Source organism: Dipteris shenzhenensis, chromosome 12 (genome assembly GCF_047967505.1).
Source record: "Dipteris shenzhenensis isolate YYH24624 ecotype China chromosome 12, Dip_SZ_1.0, whole genome shotgun sequence".
Classification (NCBI taxonomy): domain Eukaryota; kingdom Viridiplantae; phylum Streptophyta; class Polypodiopsida; order Gleicheniales; family Dipteridaceae; genus Dipteris; species Dipteris shenzhenensis.
This window is the reverse complement of record NC_141607.1, coordinates 16926015-16949015: the sequence shown is the minus strand read 5'-3', so window position 1 is coordinate 16949015 and position 23001 is coordinate 16926015. Positions and strand designations below refer to the sequence as shown.

The 23001-nt window shown below is 42.8% G+C and overlaps 1 protein-coding gene and 1 non-coding gene across 2 annotated transcripts in view; both read right to left on the bottom strand.

Annotated features, from left to right (window-relative positions):
• Positions 1–23001, bottom strand: part of LOC147895896 (nuclear pore complex protein NUP93A-like) — a 108037-nt gene that overhangs the window by 63623 nt on the left and 21413 nt on the right. The window contains exons 7-11 of the mRNA XM_087382612.1: positions 16989–17084; positions 16693–16827; positions 16548–16601; positions 16353–16436; positions 566–652 (exon numbers count right to left, since the gene is read on the bottom strand). Of these exons, the coding sequence (XP_087238738.1) occupies positions 566–652; positions 16353–16436; positions 16548–16601; positions 16693–16827; positions 16989–17084 (456 nt within the window). The remainder of the gene's footprint in view (positions 1–565; positions 653–16352; positions 16437–16547; positions 16602–16692; positions 16828–16988; positions 17085–23001) is intronic.
• LOC147895897 (small nucleolar RNA SNORD36) lies at positions 16931–16993 on the bottom strand. The gene has a single exon (XR_015541939.1). It is a non-coding gene; the product is annotated as a small nucleolar RNA SNORD36 (small nucleolar RNA).

Sequence of the window (23001 nt, the reverse complement as noted above, 5' to 3'; positions counted from 1 at the left end):
TGTGTCATTCTCAACACATACAACCATTAAAAACACAAGCAGGAGAAAGGGGGGGCAGAGAGCATAGTGGGTCCGCACGTGTATGGCTGGCTGAACCATGCACGTATGAATAATTATTCCGTACGTGTATGGTATGGCCAATCATACTAGGCTTTTTTATTTTATTTTATTTTTTTTTGGGGGGGGGACGAGGTTCCCAGACCTTTATGAAAACGTTTTTTTATCAATTTCTTGACGTTAAAATTAATACAAGTTTAAAGTTGAAATTTTTATAGCTCTCTATGAATTAAATATGAAAAAATTAGGGTTACATATGATTCAGCCCCAGGGGCTGATCCATATTTCAATCATACTTCCGTACCCATATGCAGTATGCGTATGGTAATGTATGGAAAAAACTATAAGAGAGAGAGAGAGAGACGTGCATGCCACAGCTCATATACGCATATGTTTGTTCAAACTAGTATTGAAGCAACAACAGATAAGGTATTTCCATTATCTAAAATTGTTGATACCAATGGAAGATGTACACCTCAAATCCAAAAGTTAGGAGAATACAACACACCTGTGAAGCAAAGCTCCTACTACCCCTCGAGGACTCAGCAACTATTTTGGCTTCCTCATAGTATCCAGTCCGCAAGCAAAAGAAAATCTACAAATAGAAGCCCTTAAAGTTAGATATTAAATTTTTAATTTTCCATAATAATCCACAATATACTATTATTGGCTACAAGAGTACTCATAATAATAACTCCCAAGATATTCCTTACTAGCTATTGTTACAAATGAAATTTTCAAAAGACTAAAAATTAAGTCCTTTAGGTTGGAAGGAGAAGAGAATGGCAAATTTACATTTTCTCTTTCTTAGAGGGATTGTACAAGACAAACAAGAAAGCACAATTTCCAATTCAACCTTATATAAAATTAGGCGTGGACAATATTGCGATGTCAAAAACCATCGAAGCAAAGGATGTCAAAATGCAAGAATTTGATGAATTAAAACACCATTTAACATAGTAAATGCGAGTAAATTCAAAGGTATATAAAATGGTAGGCAACCCAAAATACAACTACAATGTAAATGTGGTCTAAAAACTCACTTGCAAGCAGTATTAGCACATGGATGCCATCTATTTTGTGATGTAAAGGATTGATAGTTTATATGAACATGATAATGAGCAATTGGCAACAACCATCATGAAGTCAATACAGAACATCAAAGATGCACGTGGATGGTTAACTTGCATGTTGTGTATATAGGCTGACAATTTCTAGAGAGAGAACAATAATAGATATATTTAGTATTACCTTTAGAGAGTTAAAGTCAAGGGATGTTTGACTATGAATGATATGCTAGCTCAACTTGGATAAAAAGTTGCAGGTTATCAAAAAGAAGAATCATAAGTGGCTATCTCAAAGAGAATGGTAGATTGGAGAGCATTCGTAGAACCTAATTTAAAACAAGGAGATGATGCATCCATAATAACACTCCAGTGATGCAATTGGAAGTACTACTCAGTGGACAGAGATAATTTATGAAGTAAGCCACCTACTTCGTTAGAAATAACAACTCCATTGGAAGAAACTTCATTTGTTCTTACAAAAAACAAAGCACTTGACATTGATGAAATGAAAGTCCTGTAAGCCTTCATTGAACATGTTAGAAATATGATGCACTTTAATATCCCAAGCAATCCAAAAAAAAAAGGGACCGAAGTCAATTGAAGTCCTTGTAGAAAAGCCCCATTTCCTTATAGAGATTTAGATGCCACATGTCTCATTATTAAGGCACATTTTTTATGCACCTTTTTACCCCACTGCCTCTTTATAGGGTTAAAACTCTCTTATTGACTCTCCCCCACACACATATACTTTATCTAAGGACAGTTCACTCAAAGGCAATACTATCTCAAAATATCCTTTGATATTTCTTCGATAAAACTGGACAAACAATAAGAATGATTGTTGTTTTCTTGATCCTTTTTTAACTAAACCCGATGCTCATGTTATCACACTTTCAACTAATGTCATAGGGGCTATCAAGCTAACTTTTTCGGATCCATTTCAACCCCATCAAAAGTTATAATTGACCCAAATACTCGAGTTCACCCATGCACAGCACGGTTTTCTTTCAATTAACAAATAGACTGGCTTCAATTAAGTATTGAACACTTTCTTCAAGTGTTAATGATTCTTGGCAATACTTATGTTATAAACAAGTGAGTACAAGTACTCATGAGCACTGCCTTCAGTTCTGCCAGATGCAAACAATTGTCAAGATGAATGGACAATGCAACCGCTTGCAAATGCAAAGAGATTTACAAAGTGTGGTGATGGAGCTACTAAACGAGCATCCACACCAATGCAAATGCAAAAAATGCAAAATGACAATACGAAGTCCTAAGTACAACATTGTCATGTGTCGACTATCTCATCATCATCATCATTAAGGTGGATGAGGCAATGGAGGCATGAAATCGGCAATAGAGTGTTGTCGGCCACTCAAAGGTGCAACCCTGGCATGTCTCCTAGTCATAGCTCTGCATCTGACCAGGGCTACTATGACCCCCGTCGAGCGAGACCCAACTCTAAACAAGGAGAAGATGTCCCCAAGTGCGATGTGTGTGTCAATCCTCTGTCTGAGCTGTCGGGTCACACGCTCTGGGTCACGATCATGTCGAGACCTCATCTCGTGGAAGTCCATGTGATCTGGCTGAAAAAACTCCATGATAGAGCTCTGAGAGGGATCAACCAAGGAAAAAGTATGCTTCTGTCTCCGTGCTCGAAGTATCCTCTCGCGGTGTCTAAGTACCTCATGAACGAAATCTCGCAAACATCGCTGGTCTGGGTAGGAGATGAATCGGGCCAAAATCCCATAGCTGTCTCTCAAGAGGCAATAGAAACGCCCTCGGATCTCATAGTAAACAGGACACCTGAAGATGAAGTGCTCCTCTGTCTCAACCTCCTGCATGTCACACAAAGTGCATATGCGTCTCTCCCTGGGCAGTCGCTCTACTCTGCCGCTCTCAATACGAAGTCTATGTGAAGAGATCCGGAACTGCCCAAGAGAGATCCTCAATGAGTGAGGTGAGTAAATATGCGCATATTCGGGTGGGTCAATGAAACCCTCCGCTGTGATATGTAAGAAGCAATCTCTGTAGAAGCTAAGCTTCACTAGAAGATCACTCGGTCTCAAACAGGTCCAGAATGTGTGTAGTTGTAATAGATCCTCACGGATAACCTGGTTGACCTTGTGTGATAAGAGGGAAGAAAATGGAGCATCCATGTTGTACTAGAAGGGAGGTAGTCTGTCCATGTGGAGCCCCAGTCCCTCAAACCATCTCTGTGTGCGTGCATACTAGCACCACTGATCCCCTCCTCCTCCAAGTGCCATAGAAGAGGACAATGCTAGCCATGGTAGCCTGCTACGCCCAGAGGTGTAATCCCCAAACTCCCTGACTCGATACAAATAATACGTGATGACCTGAAATACAGCATCTAGTTGTAATGGGGACGACCCAAACTCCGCCCAAATAATCTGGTGAGGAACGGATGGCTTACCACAAATCATCCGTGATAACATGAGAACCTGTAACCGCTCCACACGGGCCCACTCTGTATCCGACAAGTTTGGCCTCCAACATGGGCTGCCATACATCCCCGCTAGACGGACCAAGGAGTCAAAAAGCAACCCTTTGGTCCGTGGGTCCTCAAAGTGTGAGCCAAAGCATTGCCTCTCTAGTCTATCCAATGAAGCATACCCTCTGCTCAAGCGTGCCTGCATCGCGTGTCTCATAGTGAAGATGGATCCGAAAAAGACAACCCCAAGATAAGTGTATGATGAAACTATCTCAACAGGTGACCCATCAAATGCGAACTACTCTTGGCGCATGGCGGCTCGAGATATATTAAAGATCATAGCCTTGGTTTTACCCAATTTGACCTTCAAATCATGACTCGCAAAAGGTTTGTAGTGCATCAAGGTGTCTCTGGAGCCCCTCTGCTGAGAAAGACAAGAGAGCCACGTCATCTGTGTAAAGTAATATCCGGATCAACGGGCCTACACAAGAGCAACCTACCCCCCTTGTGTCTGCATCACTATCTCAAGCTCGTCAATGTAGAGACCAAACAAGATAGGTGATAATGGACACCCTTGTTTGACCCCAATAGTACTCATGATCTCGTCTATCCACCCAAATCATGTTCAGACTCTGCCTGAAACTCTCTCGTAAAGTGCCAGGACCACTCAAATGATCTCTTGGTCGTAACCCAAATCTTGTAGGCGCTGTATGAGACAGGCTCTCGGAACCGTGTCAAATGCCTTGCGGAAACCAACAAAGCAACAGTAAGCCCTCTACTTCCGTGCCCTCACCTCCTCGATGATACATCTGGGTGTGAGAATGTGATCCATGGTTCCATGAACACGCCGGAATCCGGCCTGTCCTACTGCTCTTGTTACGAAAATTATATATTTCTAATATATCTTGCTTTGGACATTATTATTTTATTCAACTAACTATGGCAAAGTACTCCATAGGAGCGCACCGAAAGCAACGGGGGTCCTAGTGGATACTTTGTGTGGTTAGTTGGGGACGAGAAGAGCCGCCGCCACCATCATCTCCGAAGTCCTACAACAGACAGCCTTCATGGACGCACGGGAAACTCTGCCATCACGGACTCCATGTTGGGATATCTCAAGGTGTATGCCTCAGGCACACCTTATGTTTCTATGTGTGAGTGCTAGAGGCACAGTTAGGTGCCCACAAGCACAGTTAGGTGGTGGAAAAGCCACATAGGATGATTGAGTGAATCTAGGAGCAGATTGAGGAGATGATTGTGGAGCTCTGAGGTCATCAGTGATGTCAGTGACCTTGTATGAGGTGCCTACTTAAGGACCTCTTTCTTCTTCATTCTATAAGCAAGTATTCTGATTTTGTGTCAACTCTACTCTTTCCTTTCAGTGTTCCAACATGGTATCAGAGCCCTTTGATCCCCCTTGAGCCCATTTCTGCCACATCATCATCTTCTTCTTCATCTTCTTCTTCTCCATTTTCCTCTTTCTTCCCAAAATCTTTGAGAGCTTGGTTCTCCATCTACAAACAGCCATTGCCCAAACCCTCTGAGCTGGAAACTCCTCTAGTATGGGCGAACTTCCACCTGCAAGCAATTGAAGAAAAAACGTCTGTGGTGGCTGCCATTCTCCAAACAGCGAATTTCTTCTGTTGCTCAATACTCCCTGCATACTCCGCCATTGCCTGAGCCCTCTTAGGAGTAGATGGGCGACCTCAAGACGAAGATTTTGAGCCATTTTTCAAGTCATTTGGTTCAGTAACGAGGGAGAAATCGTCAAAACTCAGTTTCAGCCTGTAGCAACTCTCCCGGGCAAAAGTGCGCACCATTTCGTCCAACCTCTGTGCTGGACCTTCTCTGGTATATGAGCTTTCTTTTGCTTCAGAAAGCCCTCTTTTCTTTGCTTTGAAGAGTGTGATATGAGCCCTCCAAGTTCAGCTCTCTAGTTTTGACAGTTTTGACATACTTTTGAAAATGATGCTACATAAAATGCTACTCTAGCATTTCTGGTCTTTTGAAGTTTTCAATAACTTCACTACAAGTGTTGCTTCAGTTTTGTTTTGACTTGCTAGACCTGGTTGTGATTGGAAAGTGTTTATTTCATTCACTTCTATGAAGCATGCAAAAAGTAGCATCATTGTTTGAAAACTAGTCACTACTATTTGCTACATCAAGTGCCTATACTTTGGAAGTATTTCAGTTCTTTTTGCCTTGTAAGAGAGATAGACACTGCCCAATATCTGGGTTAGACCCTCTCATGGCTACTTTATATAATCTTGAGAAGTTCAATGGAAAGGGCTTCCATACATGGCAAATGAAGGTAAAATTTGCATTGATGCGGGAGAACTTATGGGGACTTGTCAAACCTACTCCTTCAGCTTCTTCTACGGCCTCAAATGCTGGAGAATCTTCAGCTCCGACACGACCGGCAAGGGATCCAACAAGAGAAGAAAAAGCATATGGTATAATTGCTTTAGCTTTGGGTGATGATTACATACATCATATATCTGACTTGGAGTCTCCATCGGAAGCATGGCAGAAGCTAGATTTGATTTTTGGTGCAAGCTCTCACATATCTAAACTATCACTTAAAATCTCTTTCTTTGAATTAAAGATGGCAAGTGATACTACTTTAGCTGCTCATGTCAACTATATGCGGAGTCTTATGACTCAGTTAGCTTCTATCAACTCTCCTATCACCCCTGATGATGCTATGGCAGTACTACTTAAGAGTATGCCTGAAAGTTTTGATCACATTGTAAGCACTTTGAAGAATCTTCCCAATCCAAACCTTGAAGGCATTATCTCAGCTCTCCAAGAAGAAGAAAGACATATGGAGTTAAGAAAAGGCAATGACACTGCTTATGTTATGAAATTCCAGAAGGGCAAGTATACTCCTTGCAATCACTGTGGAAAGACAAATCACCTTTCAAAGGACTGCTTCAAAGTAAATCCATGCAAGCACTGTGGCAAAAACAACCATAGTGAGAAGTTTTGCAGAGACAAAGCAAAGACAGAAAATGCAAATCTACTTACAGTGAATGAGCCTCCACAAGATGAGGCATCCTTTGAAGATTATGCATTTTAAACTCATCTCTATGTATGCTCCAGATCTCTTTTCTTTTTATGTCAAGGTACTCAGCCTGGATAGTCCTCCAAAATGAATGAAAATAAACTATTGTGTTGTAAACACCTCTGGTCACCTTATGATGTAGGCCATGTGTATGTTTTGTTCGTGTATGTTTTGTTCCATGGTACCTCTTGCAGACATTGTGTGCATATACATGCAAGGGAGATAACCATTGGAAGGTCTGTTTGTATCCCTTTCTGTTTACCTTACACCCAAGGGAACCCTTGCTAGCATGAGAACCTAGCCATAGATTAATCCTTGACCACCATGAGATGGCATGAGAAACTATGAGACTAGATGTATCCTTGACATAGCCTGAGGCATTTCCTTGAGGGGGGGTTTGTTGGGATATCTCAAGGTGTATGCCTCAGGCACACCTTATGTTTCTATGTGTGAGTGCTAGAGGCACAGTTAGGTGCCCACAAGCACAGTTAGGTGGTGGAAAAGCCACATAGGATGATTGAGTGAATCTAGGAGCAGATTGAGGAGATGATTGTGGAGCTCTGAGGTCATCAGTGATGTCAGTGACCTTGTATGAGGTGCCTACTTAAGGACCTCTTTCTTCTTCATTCTATAAGCAAGTATTCTGATTTTGTGTCAACTCTACTCTTTCCTTTCAGTGTTGATTGTGGAGCTCTGAGGTCATCAGTGATGTCAGTGACCTTGTATGAGGTGCCTACTTAAGGACCTCTTTCTTCTTCATTCTATAAGCAAGTATTCTGATTTTGTGTCAACTCTACTCTTTCCTTTCAGTGTTCCAACACTCCAAAACACCGTCGAGACTCGCATGCACTGTGACTCCGGAGACGGCAATCCATAACACAGTTGAGCAAGGTATAAGGCTCAAAGGCCTCATTGTTATTTTATTTTTATTTTTTATTTTTTTTTAAGAGAAGTTTTAAAACCCTCCTAAGGGAATCAAAGGATCACAAAAGAACCTTAAAGGGAATCTCTCAAAAGGCAACATTTTAGCAACATGCAACACCCAAAGTGAGAGGCCACTCCACCAACTGACGAAGGCGTATTAAAAAAAGAAGAAGAGAGACAAAAGCAAAATCTGAAGACGCTTGAATCAAGAGGGCAATTCAATAAGGAAACGATCTCCACATACACTGATAGGTTTTGGCAAACGTTGATCCAATTACAATCCTTGGAGAAAGTTAATGAGCGAGATCAACACAGAAAGTATGTGACAGGTCTAAAGTCTAAGTTAAGAGCCGAGATTAACATGTTTCATCCTCGCTCACTGAACTCTGCGATTTCTCTTGCAATAAATTGAGAGGAAGAATGGGATCCCAAAACAAGGAAAAGATTTAGAACGGCATGTATCCTTCCATAAGAAAAAGAGATTTGATAAAAAGCCCTTCTTTAAATCTAAAAATGGTTTTGTTCCATAGAAGATAGATTCTTCTTCAAAGCCGAACGGTGGAAATTTTCCAAAGAAAGAAATAAGGTGTTTCAAGTGCAACAAGGTGAGACACATAGCCACTGAGTGTCTCAAAAGAAAGAAGACCCTGACGACGAAGGTACACATGATTGACGACGAAGCAACAAAGCAAGAGGGAGGTAAGTATAATTGTCATGCTCTTCTCAAGATGAAAGGTTTCATTAATGGCAAAGAGGTTGTTATTCTGCATGACGATGGTAGTACACATGATTTCATTTCGGAAAGAGCCTTTTTAAAGCTAAACCTAGAGTCTTTCCCATCTAACTATAAGGTCAAAGCTGCTTTTACCAAAACAAAGTACAATTGCACTAGTACAATTGCACTAGAGAAGTCAAGAATCTTGAAATTTCAATCAAACCCTACAAGGATAGACGAGACTTTCTAGTGTCACCCCTACAGAGAGTGGACATTATCTTAGAAATGCCATGGAGGCATCAATATAATCCTAAGATAGATTATGATTCACATCAGATGTGGATTGAGAAGGACAGACAAGAAATATGTCTGAAAAGCTCAATGAAACCTGAGATCAGTCCTTTACTCAACCACACACAAGCCAAAAGAGCAATTAGAAAACGTGAGAAGACAGCTACTCAGCCAAACACTAAGCCTACATACCAAAAGTTTCTTTCTCAATTTTCCCATTGTTTCTTAGAGGATTTACCACCTGGAGTACCATGTTCTCCATCTCAAGATCATAGGATAGAAATCCTACCGAGCAATACTCCACCTTGCAAAGCTCCTTATAGAGTCAATTAACTAGAACAAAAGGAAATTCAAAAGCAAGTGGAGGAACTGATAGAGAGAGGATTGATAAGACCCAACAGTTCTCCTTATGGAGCACCTGTCCTATTAGTCAAAAAGAAAAATGGAACCTATCAAATGTGCATAGACTATCGTGCACTAAACAAAATCACAGTGAAGAACAAATATCCAATCCCAGGATTGATGATCTTTTGGACAAATTGACAAGAGCCAAAGTCTTTAGTAAGATAGATCTCAAATCCGGCTATCATCAAGTTCGTATGGTAGAAGAGGATATATACAAGACTGCCTTTAGAACTCAAACGGGACATTATGAGTTCCTAGTTATTCTTTTGGGCTAACTAATGCTCCAGCTACTTTTAGTAGAATAATGAACCGAATCTTTCTTAAACACCAAGATTATGACTTGGGACAAATACATTCATCTCTTACAGTTTGCTTTGAGATTATCTATGAAAAGGTTTCACCTATTCCAATCACATGATTGACCCATAGAGTGGAGGCAACAAATGCATTTACCCATGACTATCAAAATATTCTCAAAGAGGTTCGAGAAACCATTGCAATCGCTCAAGAGAAGTACACAAAACAAGCTAATAAGAAACAAAAACACATGCTTTTTAACGAAGGTGATTACGTACTTCTTCGGATTGAGAAAAGAAGATTGAAGAGTGTTGAGAAATGGTCAATAATCAAGATGTCCTCACGTTTTTATGGACCATTCAAGGTGATTCAAAAAATCAATGATCTGGCTTATAAGCTTGAATTACCTGATAATTGAAAAATACATAATGCTTTTCATATCAACCTCTTAAAGCTCTTCAAAGAACCTTTACCTATGAAGAGGCTCCATTGATTGTTGATGAAGAAGAAATTCTAGAACCCAAATGCATTATTGATCATCAACAGACCTCGACCAGAAAAGAAAATGTCTATATTAAATACTTGCTCAAATTTAAGAATCATCCGAGAGATGATGCTCAGTGGATGCCTGAAAGGTTCTTTCGAACTTTTTCAGACCTCCTTAGTTCCTATAATCAAAAACACGCAACTGAGGTCAGTTGCAATCCAAGCAAGAAGATGTTACGAAAATTATATATTTCTGATATATCTTGCTTTGGACATTATTGTTTTAGTCAACTGTGACTATGGCAAAGTACTCCATAGGAGCGCACCGGACGCAACGGGGGTCCTAGTGGATACTTTGTGTGGTTAGTTGGGGACGCTTGACTAGCTTGTGTTTTGCCATGCTAGATGGTCGGTATTGTAGGTGATTCCATGTTAATACTAATGTCGCTGGTGTTATTAGTGTTGTGCTTGATTATTGTGCTTTGAGCGCGGTTATGTTGGGATCGGTTGATTCGATGATTCGTTCAATCGATTGTTAATAACTAATGTAATTGGCGGCTTGAGTACAGGTGATGAAACTCATAGTGAGGATTGGAGTTAGTGTGAGGGTACCGATCGAGGTGTCGCACAGCGCATTGTATATGGCCATGGGCCAATTTTGTATTTGCTTTATTATTGCAAGTTTAAGCAATATATTTTGTAATTCATTTTTGGGCCCCTAAGATGGCTGTGTAAAGCAAATCCCTCATTTTGAAAGAGAGGGATAATTTTGGCTCCTTGGTGCTGTTTATGAAATGTCATAAATACTCTAGATGAGTAAGCATGAGCCACTCATCTAGGGGAGGGAAGATTGTACCCACTCTGCTGTTGCTTTTGTGGTGTGATGGTGTTCTTCTCCAATTGATTATGTGGTGACTTTGTGTGTGAAAAGAAATACCTTTTGGTTTCAGCTCTAAGTCCTCGACACTCCGCAAATCTGCTGACCTCTGAATCAAGGACTGATGCATAAATCTTAGACATGACATGTCCAATCATAATGGTTCTATATTTGTCCAAGCTCATGGGATCCCCTGTCTTATGGATGGAGAGAGAGAGAGAACCAAAATAGAAAGAGCCACTTGGCAACAAAGTGTGTGGGACAATTTTTAACAAAAATGTAACTAGAGCGCTGCCTGGAAGGCAACGCTAATAAAATTATCGTCAAACAGTATTCTACGAGCTTCAAAATATGCAGATGTAATAAGTCATTCATAGACATGAAGAACGTAGCCAAAGCATTAGTAATGCTTAAACAACATTACCAAAAAATCTTAATGTCCAAACATGCTTCTAAAAGCGATTTTATACACATCCTCGGCTCTAATCTGGATCTGATAACTACTATTAAGATCTATCTTGCTGAAGATTATCACTCCATGTAATGCATCTAGCAAATCATCAATCTTAGGCAATCGGATGTCTGTGCTTAATGCTGATATTGTTCAATTCTTTGTAATCTAATACAGAGACAAAAGGTATCATCTTTTTTTATTTCCAATATCATTGAGAAAGCGAAAGGTGAGAGAAATCTGCCCTAGCTTAAGATATTATTTTAGCTACCTTCGCATCTCAGCTTTTGCAGTGAAACTTAACCTATAGGGAGGCCTATTTATTTATATCCCCAAGATACATTCAATCTTGTATCGAACATTCCGCTTTGGAGAAACCATAAGGCAACTCGTCCCTAAAACAATTAGAGAACGCTCTTTAGTCTAATCATCCAACTTGGCTATTGTCCCATCTTGAGTAGCCTCAGTGCTAGTCGATGCATCCTTGATCAACTCTATTGATGTTGTATAAAGAAATTAAAACTCTTTCGGAGTTTTTTGAACCTCCATCACGAGACCACCAACTCCGAAGTGATTCCTTTTATCCCTATAGAACGTATTATTGCTCATCTTGAACTAATAAATGTGCTTCTACATATCAATGGCTAGATTCTTCTTTAAATGCCATGCCATTCCTAGGGTTTTATCTACATAAGCAAGCCTCGTAAATTCATAATCCATCTTCCCTATATAGTCATGATACAAAGCCTTAACTAGGTATCCCTTTGGTCCCATACTTCAATAGGACTTCCATGTGCTAATCTGACTACGCGTATGATGACCTGTTTGGTTTTCAGTTTCAACCTCTTTATGAGCTTAGATTCGATCACATTGTGTGTTTACGCTAAGTCAAACAACACAATGACATCATGATTGGTTGCTTGTTCTTTCATCTTAATTAACTCCGTTTCATGAAAGGATGTATACCTTGTTGCTACAAGCTTAGACAAGATGTTATTATGTGCACTATTTACTAACTTAGCAACAAATAAACATAATAACACAAATACTAAACTATAAGAACATCCCACTAGTTGCAGCTGCACTTAGCAACAAATAAATATAATAACACAGATACTAAACTCTGAGAATATCCCGCTAGTTGCATTTCATGTCACATTAAGATGACCATCTCAACCACTTATGTCACGGGGACGGGATGGCGAAGTGATTAAACTAACCGTCACTAAATTTGGCCTAGGAGTGCCAGGCTAGGGACATTAATTAATGTCCAAAGGGTACCTATGATTTAATGTGCAACAAGTGCAACCCCTAGTGCTATTAGCTTAGTCCTATTCTCTAGGGTCTTTGGTTTAGTTCACTAGGGTCATGCTTTAAAAATTGACCCACTAGAGGTCCTATATACTAGGGTCACTGGTTCCAAACACTAGGGTCATGATTTAAAAAGTGACCCCCTAGGGGCATTGAAATCTGCCATGTGTCCTGTGTGTGAGCATGTGTGGCCTCTTTGCTTGACTTGTGGCACCTGTGTGTCCCATCTGGAAGCACCTGGAAGGTCTTGGAGCCCTTCCCTATCCTACCCTGTTGTTCTAAGTCTTCTCCCCTACCAGAGGAGTCTTTTGAAGAAGATGGCGGATTTTGATAGCTCTCTCTTGGCTGGCTGAAGACGTTTTTTAAGCTTTCTCCGCGACAGATCTTCTCCCCTTGGTGTATCATGCTGCTAGCATGCTCCTTGGACCTGGGCGTCCCCATTTTGGGCCTTTTCTGAAGCTTTTCTCGACATTTTTCGCGACAGAATGCCTCCTTTTCTTCGTCTGAAGCCATATTCTAGGACACCTCTCTCTTGGCTCCTGTCTGGTGCAAGGCGCACTGAATTCTGAGCTTCCTGTGAGCTGGAATCTTCATTTTGGTGGACGAATTCATGGCAGATTTGCTGCTGATTGCTGGACACCCTCTCTTGTGACCTTTTCTGGGGTTGGAAGGCAATCAAGGACAGCTCCCTCCTACCAGAGTCTACTATCTGCTGTTCGACCATCTTCTGAGGCTGTTTTGACCTGAAACAGGCTCCATTTGTTGGCCAAATTCTTGTCTTCTCCTTCTGCTTTGTGCTACTGCCACTCTTGCTGAGTTTTTGGAAGCTTGAATGCCTTGCTGTTGGCCCGAGACAAGATTGGGACACTGATTGTGATACTCTCTTCCTGGGGAAGCAGTGGCAAGCCTTGGGCTCATAAATGGCTTTGATTTGTGTGGATGCATTGCTTGGCATGATGTTGGGTTGTTCTACTTGAGATATGCTTGGCTACTGAAGGGAACCAAGAGAACAGCACTGGGAGTTGGTCATTTGCACAACCACAGGTTGGCATTGTATTAGGTTGCACCTGCGGGTGAGTTCAAGAAGGGAGTCCCTTGCAATTGAACTAACCACAAGGGGCGCCAAGTGTAGGGACCTACAGGTGTCACTGTGTATGTTATTGAGTAGGGGCATTCTAGCCTCCCTTGTTTTGTATGGTTTTGTGGAATTGTATGCTCTAAGTATTGTGTTTGGGCATTGGCAATGGAACATGGTGGTTGTATTTTGGTGTTGTGAGAAAGTAGAGTAATATATACTGCCCTTTGTCAGTCATGTGCAGTTTCGTACTTCGATAATGGTGCTTCTAGGCTCATCTATTCCAAGAAGAACTTATTTACAAATTTGCATCCTGCTCCAACCGACCAAAGAGTGTCTTGTGCCAAGATTTCTTCGTATGCAGTTATGATGCCAAACCATGAGGTTGCCTCACTTAGTGTGAAAGATGTCTTAGATGCAGTTTCGTACTTCGATAAATGTGATGCAAACCATGAGGTTGCCTCACTTAGTGTGAAAGATGTCTTAGATGTCTTAGATGCAGTTTCGTACTTCGATAATGGTGCTTCCAAGCACATCTATTCCAAGAAGAACTTATATACAAATTTGCATCCTACTCCAATCGACCAAAGACTGTCTTGTGCCAAGATTTCTTCATATCCAGTAAAAGGCATTGGGAGGGTTGTGTTGTCATAAGTTAGGGATTAAGAAAAATCTACTCTATGTGTCCACTTTTGGGAAAAGAGGCTTTGTGAAGATGATAAGTGCATTGTCAAGGATAGAGAAAAGGACTATCACCTAGTCACTACAAGTACTTTGAATCAGGACAACAATGACCGCAGAAATGAAGAATTATGGTATGCAAGATATGGCATGTGAGCTATGGCACTTTGCAGTCATTGCAGAGACATGGCAATGTACCTTTTATGCTTTCTTTGGAGACGACTCCTAGACATGTCTGTGAAGCGTGCTCTTTGGAAAATGTCTTTCTTAGAAATGGATCTGTTAGAGCCGAGATGAAATTACAGCTCATACACAATGATGTGAGGGGTCCTATGAGGACACCATCTTTGGGACAATATTTGTATTTCGTAACCTTCATAGATGATTTACCATATTTTCATGGGTGTATCCCCCAAAAGAAAAATCAAATGTCTTCAATGCTCCAAGCAATTTGTTGCTATGGTTGAGGAGTCTCGGTGCAAATTGCAGACTTTGGGAACAAACAGAGTTGGGGAACATATGCCAAAGACCTTGAAAGAATTCTTGAAGGAAAGAGGGATTATGCATCAATGTACAGCCCCATATACACCTCAACAAAATGGTGTTGATAAGAGGAGGAATAGGTCTCTGATGGAGATGGACAAATAATGATCAAAGGGAAGAGGCTGCCACACAGATTTTGGATGGAGGCAATAATGTGTGTGCAGCACACATTTTGAACAAATGCCCACTAAGCCCTTGAAAACTCTCTCCCCCTTTGAGGCTTGGTATAACAGAAAACCCAAGGTAGACTTCTTCAGGGTGTTTGGTTGTGTAGCTTACACACATATGTCTAGTGAGTTGAGAAGCATATACCTAGATGAATCCAGGAACATTCCCGAGCTCATCCTCTAAAAACACATATGTTTAGTCAGTCGAGAAGCAAGCTGGATCATAACGCAATTAAATGCATTTTTGTTGGCTACAGCATTGAGAGCAAGGCTTACCCCCCTCAATAGAGATGTAATTTTGCAGAAACTCAAATGAGTCCATGACTGAGTTTAATAGACGACTGCATACAAGTACTCATGAGGTGTTTGAAGGCTTGCTTCCATTTGAAGTTGAAGGCACTTCAGAGCAGCCAGTAGATCAGAATATTCAGCCTGCACATGCTGATGCGCAAGCAGCCTCTGGATGCTCCAGATCAGGTCCAGAATCAACCTATCACACATAAGGATGTGCAAGAGTTTGTCAAAGAGGAGAGGGCTGCTTCACAAGAAGCTAGAACAGTCCATAGATGGCCCCTCTCTCCAGTGGGACAAAGGCTGGTTCAAGAGGGACAGGTGGTGCAAACTGTGTTGATGCAGATTGGATGAGTTCATTGTATGACTATGACTGTCTCTTCATCCATGGATCCACAGATATGGGGAGAGTCTTTGATTATCCAGACTAAAGATGTGTCATACTCTTCGTGCAGAGGTTACCCAACTCATATCTAGACGCATGAGACTGCCATGGATCTGGCCGTTGACAGCAAACAATCACAAAGTAGTGGTCGAGAGACATCATGATTGTGACTGTGACTCTGATTTCCAGACACACCAAGTTAGCAAGAGATTGGACACATGCCTTGCAAGCACCCACCCCATCCGAGTTTTGCTGCATCTCGGCATCAATCCAATTCACACCGCTCACGAGTACACCCTGTTCACACCGCTCACGAGTACACCCTGCAGAGCGGAGTCGAGGATGCCCGCAGCAGATCTCAGACATGCTCCAAAGAGACCGAGACTCCTTATGCAGTCGAGCACATGGGGAGCTCAGGCTACTCATCATAGACAAATGATACATGACATGCTAGGACATAACAGAAATTATTCCCGTCACATGGAGGTTCCCCCCCCGGTTGGTCTTCTTAGGTTGATCGGTTATGTCTAGGATGAGTGATAAACATTTCTAGTTTGGGTTGTAATCTCATGTTCAATATTCTCATTTAGCCTTTCTCAGACATTAATAAACCTTCCGTTCTTTCTTTGTGCGTGTGTATGAGTGCGTGTTTTTTTGGGAAAGGGAGAGCATACACACTTTTGTGCGTGTATGAATCCATAGACTCATTCAAACTCATAGAAAAAAACGGATAGTAACCAAATCACCATTATCTACTATAGCTCAACCAGCATTGTTATAACCGAGGGGCTTCGAGATATAAAAACAGACCTGATGCCAGGTCGTGTCAGCTGGCGGCTGCCTCCTCAAATCATGTGCATCGAAGTCTAGCACACCATGATCTCGAAGGCGCACCTGCAAAAAGAATGTGGTCAGGACAAGTAAGGTAAAAATTGTGCCTCCCAAGTTTCAATTTCCTGTATAATAAAGCCATTACACCTCTTGTGAATGCGGATTGTCAAATACCCGTAAAAAAGCTCGAATTAATTGCAGTTTGCCTGTAGAACCACCAAGTGCTGCCTGCACACAACCATCACCATACTCTTCGATCATACTGTATATGTAACCCCACCATAATAATCATAATGATGATGATAAATGAAGCCACTACCTGTGCAGGGTGACTCTGTATCGTATCAAGAATGTATTTCTCATGACCTCCTTCAAGATGGCGTCTAGCACCAATTATCAACTTCATCTTCTTCGTCATACTTCCAGATCTTTCAGTGTCCTCAGATAGTAAACACTGATATCCACAGAACTGTCAACTGTGACGTCTTTACTCTACAAAAACTATGGACAGAACAAAGCATGACAGCACAATGCATGGAAAGAAGTTCCATCTTACAAAACAGTCAGTTAAGCTCATACTTCACAGAGTTTTCAGGATAAGAAATCTTTCATTACTTGTACAAGATGCCAGATTTTGACCATACTGACTGACTTTGCACTTTGTGCCTCTTCTGATACACTTTCACAGGCTTCTTTGAATGCAGCTGCAACCTGAACCCAGATTTTGCTTAGAAATTTATGTCCTGTTCAAACAATAGCTGGAAAATTAAATTCAATTAATTAGTTGCTTGTGCACGCTCGCGTCAAGCATTATCATAGGTTAATTTGAAACATTAAACCTTGTACTCCGCCTGTCTCGTCCTTGCCTCTCACTCCTGCAGTTGCCCTCTCCTCCTCGCTCGATCTCTCCTCCCCTCTCCCTCTTTGCCCTCCAGCTCTGGGGGGTGCTGGTCTATATATATTGGCACGGAGAAGCTGCTGGAGAAGCTGCTGGCGGCAGAAGCATCGAGAGGCAGAATCTGGCAGAAGGATCGAGAACCTGAGCGTGCATTAATTCGCGGGTGGCAAACCTTAGCTTAATACTTTCATTAGATGGATTAATTCGGGCATCCAAGCTTACCTTAATACCTTCTTCCAAGTGCGCGGCAACTAATTAATTAAATTTCCAATTTTTTCACGCTGGGGGGACCTATTAGCTGGATAGGTTTGTGTGCATTCTTGCAAATAGATCAAACAAGTTTGAACTTCAGTACCAAAATACTGAATTCCTAATTCTGTTGAAACAGACCACAACTAGCCATGCCATACAAAGTATCAAGTGGCAATCTAGAACACAATCAACTACAGAGCCATTTCTCCCCCCTCCTAGGTGCCCCTTGTGTCCAAGTTCAACATAGAACTCATGAACGGTGGAATGTGAGGAATATTTGTAGCACATGGGGCTCAAATTTTGACAACCCATTGAGAAACTTGGATACATCACCTTCCCATTAACTCCTGAATTTAGATTTGCTTCTGCGAGTTTCCTTGCATATATCTCACTGAAGCTATTCAAGTGTGAACTTTGATACATGAAATCCTCCCGTATTAACATGGTGCCAGTCAGCTGGCTCAACATCCATCTTAGCATCAACAAGCCAAAGCACCCTTAGCATCACACAGGCTATTTACGGTGAGCGTTATCCAGTGTTGCTACAGTAATATCCCCTTTAGCATCAGCAAGCCAAACCATTAATCCACACACACAGCATTACTAAAACAAAAATCCACTCGCATTTTTGTTATTCTTTTTTTCAGCACAGCTTTCGAAGCCTGATTCAAGCCTTATTCATCCATTGTTCTTCCAAAACTGCCACTGAATTTATGACTAGGGATACTCAGCAGGGCACAGACCTCCAAAAGAGTCAACCAAATTTCTATAAAGTTTCACTCAAAGTCAAGCAGTATTAAGTATAATGTTCTTTCATTCACTGAGCGAGGTATAAGGTGGCAATACACACCACTCATAGGTCCTTCGAAGATATAATTCAGGATAGAGATGGGTGTGTGTTGGCTCTCCCGGCTATATGATTTGTTCTTTTTTTCTTTGGTTGCCTCATGATTGGGCTGATATGTATCAAGATGAACCTCGCAAGATGCACAAAATCATCCTCTAAAAACAAAATGAATACTGCAATTTAACCTCCTGACAGTCAACCACAAGGTTTACAAACATAAACTCCAGCACACATAGGAGTGTCTAGCTGCTGACATCCCCACGAGCCCAATCAGCACCTAACAGTGGGTGCATACCCTAGTCAAACATATGCTCTCACACATACACCGATATCCACACGTCCACACAGGTCCCTATATTAAGTTTCTGTCAACAATCCGGAGGTGAAGGGCAGACTCAGCCGTAATATTTTATTTGTGAAGGGACTTGCTGACTATATGTGTTAGAGAAGTGGAGGTAAGTTGCTTTCTTAAGGCCAGCACTACTCCGCAGCGGATGATTCACCCCGAGATCACAAGATACTAGTGTGGAACACTACTCAACCTTCCTCTAGTACCAATCACACCAGACCAAAACGTACAGCCAAAAAAAGAGTTTACCAGATCTCATGCAAGGTGTTTCATCCAGCTTGTGTTCTATAAAAGAAGAATTCCAATAGATGTAGTGGTTTCAGATCATCTGTCTATGGCGGTGATGAGGACCACCGCCTAGACCCTAAATGCTCCAACTAACAACCCTTATCCATGGGTTGCATAAGACTGGTCACTGACATCTTTCCTTTTCCATCACTACCTAACTTCAGTAGCAAAGGCAGTCAGAATGGATGGACCCTAACCTTAGTGATGACCACATTATGTAGATGGTTCTTTGTTTGGATAGAGCATTGAGATTGCAGGATCCCAAGATCAATGCCCATTTGTAGATTCTTTAGGCATTTTGACAGAGATTGCCCAAGAAAAGCATCCTAAAAAGAAGAGAAAGGGTTCTCTTCAAAATCAGCAGGATAACTAGGATCCTTCTTTTACTTTTATGCCTCGTCATCAAAGATGGATGGTAGTTCCAAATGGTACGGTTTTAGTTCCAGATCCAGCACACATAGATCCTCAACCTCTCTCTCCATCTTTTTAGCAGTTTGCTTTTCCGGTTAACAAGTCAATACAAGGACTTCCACTTGGATTAACCCTTTGGTCAATCCGATTGTGCCTATGCCTCAGAGGATAGCCATCCCCTTTCAGATTGTATAGAGGAACGTGTACACTCTTTTAGCGAATTTTGGGACTCCAATTGTGCTTGTTCCTTCCACCGTTCCTAACATGTAAAGCCATGGTATTTCACCTTCTGAGACTAGTTCTCCACTCATGGGAGGTCATCGCCTTTCATCTTCAATGGAGTCTTTTACCTTTCTCCTATATCTGCTAGATGTCACTAATACGACGGTAACTCAGACTGTTTTAGCAGAAATAGCAAGAAATAAAAATAAAAGTATAGGGATAGGGACAGGGTCTCTCTTACATGAAGTACAGCTCCATGGGGCTGACTAGCTAGGCTAGGAGCCCTATTTGGGATTATGGCAATCATGCTTCCTACATTCCAGGTGGACTGTCGATTGGACAGAAACAACTCCAGTGTATGGAGGGTAATGATGGAGTCAGTGTTGCAATCATATGACTTAGTTGATTTCATATGATCCGGAGGAGGAGGCTGATTTCATATGATCAGGAGGAGGAGGATCTTGGTATCATGGATCGGAAGGAGCAGGAAACCTTGGCACAATTGTGAGATTGTGCTAATAGCCGATTACATTCCTTCATCTTCCTCAACTGTACCCCTCAAGTGATCAATCATGTGAAGCACATGATGCTGGTAAAAAGGAATTCGGGAGCGCCTGCCATCTTTAATGCGTCTTCATGGAAGTGCCGATGCATGTCCTAAACCCTGCAAGGTCAGCAAAAATGCCGGAGCACATCAACAAGCTGCAAGCTCTTCAACAAGAGGTGCGGAGGATTGGAAGCCTTGGCTGGCCCGTAGGCAAAAGGGTGGAGCAACAACAACAAGGGTAAAGGAAAGTCTTCCAAAGAAGTCCAATGCGGATCGTGAGGCCATGAAGGCGAATCGGACCTGTAACCACTATGGCAAGAAGGGCCATTACTAGAGGAAGTGCCCGGAGCGGAGGCACAAGAAATGTACTAGTTCCTCTACTCAACCACGACAACCCCTGCATTTGTACACGGGGAGATCATGGACACCGGAGTTCCATCTTCTTCAAGGCAGCAAGTCACACTGTTGGTGAGTCTCAGGAGTGGCGGTGCTTCCAGGCACACGACTCTTTCCAAAAAGCGATTCCAGGACCTTCGGTGGCGGTCATGTAATGTCTGCATTGGCGATAAGTCCACTATGCCAGTTCTAGGTTGTAAGAGTTGGTCATCTCCTAGCCGTCACTTAGGAAGAGAGGGCTTCTATGTGGATGTGCCTGCCCGGATAGAGGTGTACCATTTTCATCCGTTCTGAGTCTATTTCTGCAGGTTAGGAGGGGGCCTAGCCAAGGCACGCTGCCAAGCTTAGAGGCTAAGTCACAAGACCTGGTTTAGGCTGGTATAGGCCTGGTTAGTGGCACACCAGTTAGAGGCCATTTATGGGTTGGTTTCGGACCCTGGCCATGGTTGGGTCAACCAGGTTGCGTTAACCGACCAAACCAGGTTGGTTAGGTCAGCCAGGTCAGCAGACCTGGTTGGCCACATCAGCAACCCCTTGCCCCTTATATATAGGGCTATTTTGCCCTGGTCTTTGTACAGTTCTTGGGCAGTCTTCTGTGCAGTCTCTAGCAGTTTCTGGACAGCTGTGTGTGCAGTTTCCAGCTTCCAGCATGTAGTTGTACTAGTTTGTAGGTGCAGTTCAGCCTACTCTACGTGCCATGTAGTTGTACTAGTTTGTAGGTGCAGTTCAGCCTACTCTACGTGAGTTCGAAGGTGCAGTCCTGCCTCAGTTTGCAGTCCACTAGTGGCCCAGTTCTGCTCTTGGGTTGTGATCATTCTTTGGAGGTTCTCTCAGCAGAACATGCAGAGTTTTCTCCTGCATACTCATGTGCAGTCTATTCTCTCTCTAGCCGCAGTTTGCTCTACTCACAGATCTGCTCTCTATCTCGCTGCATTTTGGTAGAGGTGAGGGCAGGTTGCAAATCACTCCCGACAGCAGAGGGGGAAGGCATACCTCCCAAGTATTGTCAGCCCGAATTTTGCAAGACTTGTGAGCATATGGAGTTTGAAGAGGAGTCAGTAGCTACCAGGGACAAAGTAACAGGCCAGGTTGTTTGGGAAGGAGCAGTTGACGACGGGATCTACAAACTCCCTATACTTTCTTCTCTTATACGTACTCATCTTGGTGATTTTGTTAATATATGAGCAGTGAGTGAATATAACAGGAAAGCATAAGACACCAGTAGGCCTGAAAGGTTGCTGTAATTCAGCTCTCAATGAAGCAGTAAAATGTAGATACAATCCTCATAAATAGAGGAGAAAATACTGCTCTATAACAGCAATACAAAACCTGTAGTACAGCCTGCTAGAAGAGCCTGAGAGAGACTGTAGAAAGCAGAGTAATGCTGTTCTGAATCTCAGCAATGCGGGCACTCAAAGGCAGCAGCGGAAGCTGGAAGGAGAGGTGCAAATATGAGCTGAGAAGCAGGAATACCAGGGCTGAACTGAAGGACAGCAACAGGCAGGGGTGAAAGATCTGCAAGGGGAGCGAGGGCAGGCAGCAGGGCAGCAGAGGAGCACTGGAGGAGGCAGAGAGCTGCAGGAGGCCTGAGGAGCTGCACCAGAAGATGATCAAAATGAGGAGGGGGAGGGCCCTTATGTAGGGGAGGCCAGGGTAGGTGGTCGGCCCAGTTGACCTAGGCCGACCAGCTGGTCGGTCAGCCAACTGGGCCGACCAGCTGGTCGGCCAGGAGCTGGTCGGCCAGGGGCTGGTCGGCCAGAGTTGGTCGGCCAGGGTTGGTCGGCCTGGTCTGTCCCCCTCTGTCCCCCACTTCGGCCCTGTCTCGTGGGTGCCGGAGTTGTGCTGGAGCGAGTCCTGTGGAGGTCAAAAAAGAGCCTGAATACGGACTAACTGAGACCTCTCTCACTGGGCGGGCACACCCACATCAAAGGCCCTCACTCTGTACAGAACACCTGGAGATGTCAATCTCAACACCCCCTCTCAGCTGCAGGGTGTGGCACAAGACCCAGAGAGCTGGCATGACGCTGGAGGAGGGGAGAGGAAACGGGTTTGGTGAAAATGTCGGCGACGTTGTCGGTAGTGGTGCTGAAGAGGAGCAAAATGGTACCGTTAAGAACCTTCTCCCGAGTGTAGTGGTACTGAATTTCGATGTGCTTTGTCCGAGCATGGAAGACCGGATTGCGAGCAAGGGCGAGACAGCTTTGATTGTCACAAAAAAGTGTGGTAGGAGGATGTTGCTGAAAACCACAATCGAGAAGAAGGCGCCGAAGCCACACAGCCTCACAAGTGGCACTACACATGGCACGATACTCAGCCTCGGTGGAGGATAGGGCGACCGTGGGTTGTCGTTTACTGGACCAGGAGATAGCCGCAGAGCCAAAGGAGAAAACATAGCCCGTGGTAGAGCGACGAGAATCG